This window comes from Psammomys obesus, unplaced genomic scaffold, assembly GCF_907164565.1.
Source record: "Psammomys obesus unplaced genomic scaffold, mPsaObe1.curated_primary_1811, whole genome shotgun sequence".
Classification (NCBI taxonomy): Eukaryota; Metazoa; Chordata; class Mammalia; order Rodentia; family Muridae; genus Psammomys; species Psammomys obesus.
The window spans coordinates 301577-308437 of NW_026591597.1; the positions used below are offsets into that span (position 1 = coordinate 301577).

Sequence of the window (6861 nt, forward strand, 5' to 3'; positions counted from 1 at the left end):
AGCTTGTCCTGTATATATGCACCGTCCATAATCTCTATTAGAGTTCATATACAGGCAGTGTCTCAGTAATGCCTAACAAACCAACAAATTAGTCAATGCAAGTAAGAATCATAGTGAACTAACACACGTTCTCATCTCTTCTCTTCTCTCTCTCTCTCTCTCTCTCTCTCTCTCTCTCTCTCATTCAACAAATATTTATGGTGCCAGGCACTGGGCTGACAATGTCTACAGAATACAATAAGCCACGTTCTGGGCAGACAATGGCTAAGAACAAAGACAGGATCTTGTCCTCCACTTTGTTTCTCAGGCTCTTCCTGAGGATGCCCAGCATCCAACATCTGGAAGGAACAAAGAAGTCTCTATAAAAAGTATCTTATCCATTCTTCTGCAATAATGGTGGTGGATGAAATATCCAAGACCTTAAATTAAAAAAAAAAAAAAAAAATCTGCCTGAGAATGGCCATCCATTAATTTGCCTAACTTTTCCTAAAGCTTTTTTCAGCCTTTCCAATTTTAGGATAATGTGTTTTTTTTTTTTTTTTTTTTTTTTTTTTTTGTCTTTGCTTTTAGGGTAAGATGTCCTATAATTTCTCTGTAAGTTCCCTCACTAAGCCCAAGCTTCCAAGCTGAGGGCCATGTCTGTATGACTCTACAGTAACTTAAGGAATTCTGGGCGTTTCTCATCTGTTTATCTTTCCAGATTCAAAGGCCACAATTGTCTGAAGTCTTTCCTGACCCTTCTTTTCCCGGCTTTAATCTTGCTCCTATCTGTTGCCCAATAAATCACAGGCCATTTGGCTCTTAAGAGATCATAGAAACCAGTCCTTCAAAGTGGGCATGGTAGCGTATCTCTGCAATCCCAGCACTGGGAAGGCAAAGGGGGGGGGGGGCTCAAGTTAGAGGCCAGAGTAGGACATGTAGCAAGACCCTGACAAAAAAGAAAGTCAGCACAACTCTGTTCCTCTTTATTCCCACTAAAACCGATTTTATAAATGAGGAAGCAAAAGTAAAGCAGAAGGTCATAGAACAGGTTACCATCACGCAACAATCCTATTTCCCTTTCCCTTTCTATCATCCCTAACTCAGAATGAGAATCAAGGACACCCTGAATACGGGTTCTCTCTGTGGAAGAGAAAACCGTTCTCAGCCATGTCCCAACTGCCTTGGTAACACCTGTGCATTTGGCTAGTGTTCTGGCCCAAGGGACCAGTAGGCTATTTTGAGATATATAACCTAATCCTAGCTCCCTACCTTGCCTCTTGCTTAAAAACAAAAATTAACTGGGTGAAGTGGCACACACTGTAATCTCGGCATTTGAGAAACAGAGGCAGGAAGATAGAGAAACTACAGGTCAGCCTAAGGTATAACCAAAGAATGTCTCAGAAGAGAACGGGGCATGACACCTAATGACGCCCTGGTATATGCCTGTAATCCTAGATCCCAGTAATGGAGACAGGAGTTTGACGTCATTCAGCTATACAGCAAGTTAGAGGCCAACCCGGGGCTACAGGAGATCCTGCCTTTAGGAATCAAAAAGACAGAAACATAATCAAAACAAAAGTTCCAGTCAAGATCTGTGACAAAAATCACATTTGCACTCAATCTGTGTTAATATTTTTTAAAGATTTATTATTTTTTGTGTACATGAGTATTTTGCCTGCCGGCTATCTCCTAGAACTGGAGTTACACATGATTGTGAGCCACCATGTGGGTGCTTGGAACTGAACCCCAGTCCTCTTAACTGCTAAGCCATCTCTTAGCCCCAATTTGTGTCAGTATTAATACTGAGAGTTTTCGTTTCCTCAACTAGAAGGATTTGGGAATGGTCTATGAGTTGGTCATATAGTGAAGGAAAGTCCCCACTAAAATATCCCAAGTTTGGCACATCAAGAGGTTAGGGCCAGAAGCAGAAGTGGGGACCAGTGGGGACACTTGGGGAGCCCCAGGCCTCAGGAAGGGAACTGCACCACTCTTGCTTCTCCAATGGAGGAGCTTAAGCATCTTACCTTTCCCCTCCCAGGGCTTTCTGAAGTCCGCCACTGAGGTATTATGAGTTCATGCTGAAGCTGGGGGTCGTCTTCTTCACTGCCTCCTGCCAACAGAAGCGGCATAACCATAAGACTCCCAGACCTCCACACCCCCAGGCACTCAAGAGAAGGGGTGTTGCTTAGAAGCTGAAGTGCTGCCTCAGACGGCTTCTGAGGCCACCATTGCTGCCTGGAAAGTGTTCCACACAGAGGTGTCAGAAGACCTGCTGAGCTCTACTGTGCCTTGGTGACAAAGTGATAAAGACAAGGCAAACAAGGTCTGTGCCCCTGGCAAGAGACAGGAAATGAACAGACATTCTCAGGTGGCGCTTAACTGCCCTGGAGAAAAATAAGATCAGGCCACAGGATAAAAAGACACTTAGCGGGGTGCCTGTTTTAAACCTAAGACACCAGAGGAAGACAGTTGTGCAAAAATCTGCAGGAAAAGCATAGAGTGCCATATGCAGACATGGGCTTGGCCTCACTAAAGAACAAGTAGGAAAAGGAAATAGTCGGACATGGGTAAAGGTGCTAAGCAAGGAAGGGTAAATAGTCTAGTAAATCAGGGGATGTTGGTAAGAAATGTGCTAAGTGAGACGCCTGTGAGTGCAAGAACACATCGGCAGGAAGAGGGTCTGGATTTCATTATGACTAGACTCAGAAGGTTCTGGGTGTCTTGAAGAAAATGCAAGAGCAATATGATCTGTATGAGTTTTGTTTTGTTTTGAAAAATGACTCTGCCTGCTGGGTGGAGAATGGAGAATGGGGGAAGGGGACGGGAACAGAGTAGAAGCAACAGGGTGGGCAAGGCTGGAGGTGCACAGGAGCCCTGGTACGAGATGAAGGTGGCTCTGACTTGGATAGCATCGTGGACAGGGATGAAGTACTGAGATCCTGGCTATAATCAGAAGGCTGGACTCATGTTTGTCACCACTGAACTTTAATTTTTCTCTTTGAAGATAACACTCACCTCCCTGAGAGGTCTTACAGAGCCACAGGTTAAGAATAAAGGTGAAGTTGACCACTCTTCCCCCCCCTCACACCAACCAGCAAACCATCAGCATTAGCTTGCAAGTCTTTAGCCTTTGCTTGACCTTCTCACTGGAGAGTCTGCACTGTATTTCACTTCCTAGTCTCCAACCTTCTCACCTCCCTTTTCCTCACTACTCTTGGAGGTAGGCACTGAGTTCCCAAGAAAAGAAGCTGGAAACCACAGCACAGCTGTGTTCAAGAATGGGAGATCGCAACATTTGAGAACTTCCTGGTTCCTAAGCAAAGTAAGTCTTTGAGATAGGGTACATCCAAAGAATCCCAGGGATGTCTCAGAGGACCCCAATGTTCTGTTCCTTCTAACCCAACCACAGTATTCGAATGAGCGATACAAAAGATGGCTGTGCTGGACATTGAGGCCCATATCAGTAATTCCAGCAAGACCAGGCATTCCAAGGCCATCTTGGCTATACAGTGAGTGCAAAGACAGCCCAGGGCTACATAGCATCCTGTCTCCAAGAAGAAAGTTATAGGTAGCTGGAGTGGTTGGATTACCATTGGCTAAACTTCTTTTTAAATGGCTACTATTTGCACTCAAAAGTATTCTTTAAAAAAAAAAAAACTCATTGTTTTTACTTACACTGTTAGAAATCAGAAGAGAGAGATGCATTGTCATGTTTACCCAATACAGTCCGAGCTCTTCACCCTATGATACTATGCTAGCTGCTTAACATTCAAAAGAGAACAAGTCAGCCATAGTCCCTGCTGTAAGGACTGATAAACCTGGACTGTTAAACAAAAGGGGCGGTCTGGTGTCTAAGACAATGGCTAAAGGTCTCAGGATCTGGAGCAGTACTGCAAGCAATCTCCAGTCTAAACAAACACAGCTTAAGAACCCAATGCAGCCTGAGAAGGGTTGCTCACAACTTGTGGGGAGAAAAATCAAGAAGCACGTGGGATCATCTTCTCAGCGTCAGACCCGGAGCACTGTTTACCAAAGGGATGGCTTCAGTGGTATCTCTGGCTTTCTTATTTGCCTGCAGGGGAAAGCCTCTGTTCGGTGAAGTTTAACATTAACTGCGGACCTGTGACAGACAAAGCTTCAAGAGTCCTCAGGAGAGCGGAGAGATAACCAACAATTACGTGAGTTCTCTGTCTCAACCAAGGGACTTCACCGCACCAATCCCCTCGATCGCCAGGGTTCTGCTAAGGCTTTTTAACCAGCTTCAGCAGCTGCTTCTGCCACCTCCTAACTGAAGAAAAAAATCTTTGTCTCATTTGTGTGAGAGCCAGGAATTTGACTCTGAGGAAAGTATATATTTCTGTGGTCTCTTGGTAGAATTTATAGTCATTGAAATCATAGTTTTGGAAAACGTCATGGTTTGGGAAGTACCTTTAGATAGATAGAGAGAGAGAGAGAGAGAGAATGTTATGTTTCTAAAATTCATCAGGATATAGTCATAGAAGACGGGAATGGGGGGAAGCAAAATATTAATAGCAACAGCTCATTTGGGGATCAAAGGTCATTACACTACTCGTAGATTTTTATTTCTTTCCAGGTCTACAACGACTCTGCCTCACTGAGTGTCTCAGGGGTCCCAGGATCCAGTGAAACTTGCTTTCCTTGCCTTTCTTCTGTGTGCATGTTAGGCTGGAAAAATCAGACTTGAACAGGACCTGGCTCCCTCTTCTTCAAGGAACCCCAAGCCCCAATAAAAAAAAAGAACCACCTTCTTCCTCTGTGAAGTCCCGTGTGCCTCAGTTTCCCTTTTGGTACAAGAGCTTTGAAAAAAAGGCTTCACCTGCCGGCTGGAGCACAGGGTGGGGAAGACCTTCGGATCAGGTTCTCGAAAGGGTGGGGGTTTATGGCCTGCCCAGACCCGTACTCCGGGCTTGATTTGAAAATGCTGACAGTTGGTACAGCAAGCACCCCTCTGGAGTCAGCCCAGCCCTCCAGCTGCTGCAGAGCTAAAGCTAAAGCTCTGGCGGATCAACATGACAGAAGCCAGGCATTGCCCCTCCGGGACCGTCCCTTCCGCAAAATCCTATGAGAGCCTCTGAAGGATGCGGCCCAGGAGGGAGTGGTGTCTGGGAAAAGAGTTGTGAGAAACAGACATCATCCAGCATCCAAACTGGAACTGCGGAGAGCCCATCCCATTTTCTTCACAGATGGGGAAACTGGGGCCAAAAGGAGGCGGGAGTTGAGCGAGATGAAAAGAGAGCCCCTGTTTCCAGTGTCAGGAGGTCTTCAATGTGGGGCGTACCTATACATATCAATTTTCTCTGTAGTAAACTTCAACTTACTATCTTCATAATAATGGGTGCGCGTCGTCCTTTTATCGTCTTTCAGTGGGGTCGCTGCCATCGCAGGGATGCTAAGTGTACAGCCAGAGACACCCAGTAAACCACCCTACCTTAATCTCTTGGAAGCATTTGAATTTTCTACCCCACTGGCATGTATTTGCCCCCCCCCCCGGCAAGATCCAGGGAGTGGCACCCCCCATCGATCGTGCATAGGGTGCTTGGAGTGCTCCTCTGGGGATGCTCTGGGGTTGCTAGAGCAGCGGGCGCAAAATAGCGGAGATGAGCAACCGTGAGAAAACAGAGCAAAGACCGGCAGAGCAGCGGAAAGAGAAGCTCAAAGGAGGAAAACGGGAAAGAGATGGAGAAAGGAAGGCAAACAGCGAGAGGATCCACTGCTTTGACTGCTCAGTACGAGCACCAGGTCCATGGCTGGGCTCACAGGATGAGAACAAAGCCTGGGCTCTTAGGCTTGAGGGTGGCAGTACTCACGCCCCGGGGAGTGGCAGAGCGCGCAGGGATAGAGGTCATAGAGCTCCAGGCCTGCAAGAGCGACTCCCAGACCCCCGGGGCCACCCCCCCAACACACACAGCCACCCCACGACTCTGCTGCGCCCTGCCACTTACTTGTGGTCCATCCCGGCTCGCACGCCGCCAGCGGCCAGCGTAGCTGCAGAGCGAGAGCCAGCAAGCAGAACCGGGCGGCGCCCGCGCGCCCGGGCATGATAGCGGTGGCCCTCTCCCTGTCCGCGGTCACACGTCCCCTGCCATCGCCTGCCCCCGGCCTAACGGCGGCGGAGGTTTTCAAGCAACCGCTGGCCTAAAAGCCACCCAGCCTACAGCCCAGACGCTCCGCCCCCAGCCCCTCAGGGCTCAGCCTGGAGATGGAGGAGGGGAGGCGCCACGCGGAGGGGTGAGGGTGGAGGGACCGGACAGCTGTAGGAGGAGCAAGCTAAGACCCCTGGGATCGCCACTGACTCAGGTGAAGGGAATCCAGGGGAAGGGATGATCCTCATTTCTGGAGTAATCTACCACACTTGAGGCCTGGGGAGATTACAGGGTTGGGGTTGAAAGGGTTAATTCAGACCCCACTTCTGTTGCTAGTTTACTCTGTCCCGCTTTGTGCTAAGAGCTTTGGGCGACTCCGACCAACACCTTCCAGCGCTGCCTCCCAGGGTTGGCCACTCTTGGAGTCAGGCTCTGAAAGAGTTAATTCCAAGGCAAAGAAAGAAGTGCTAAAAGGAGTTGTTTTCTTATCAGTACTCCAATCTGGGCCTTTAGTCCATGCCTTCTGACTAGGGGGGAGGGGCGGGAGGAGGGGTGGTTGCTGATCCAGCATCCCAAGAGGACAGGACTGTACTCCAGAAGAGCAGAAACGGAATGCCAGGCCTAACAGCCTCGACACAATCACGGAGGAGGGAAGCCCTGGGCTGTATGGTGGGGGGGCAGGAGGGAGCAGGAGTTGGGTTGGGTTTAGGGTTTGGGATGGAACGGAAGATGGAAACTGTGAATAATGATGAGTGTCGCTAAGACAATTACAGTA

At 48.2% G+C, this 6861-nt stretch overlaps 1 protein-coding gene across 1 annotated transcript in view; it reads right to left on the reverse strand.

Annotated features, from left to right (window-relative positions):
- Positions 1-6056, reverse strand: part of Adam19 (ADAM metallopeptidase domain 19) — an 87944-nt gene extending 81888 nt beyond the window's left edge. Inside the window, exons 1-2 of the mRNA XM_055610710.1 lie at positions 5946-6056; positions 2007-2092 (exon numbers count right to left, since the gene is read on the reverse strand). Coding sequence (XP_055466685.1) covers positions 2007-2092; positions 5946-6042 — 183 coding nt within the window. The 5' untranslated portion in view covers positions 6043-6056. The remainder of the gene's footprint in view (positions 1-2006; positions 2093-5945) is intronic.
- Between the last annotated feature and the right edge of the window lie 805 nt (positions 6057-6861).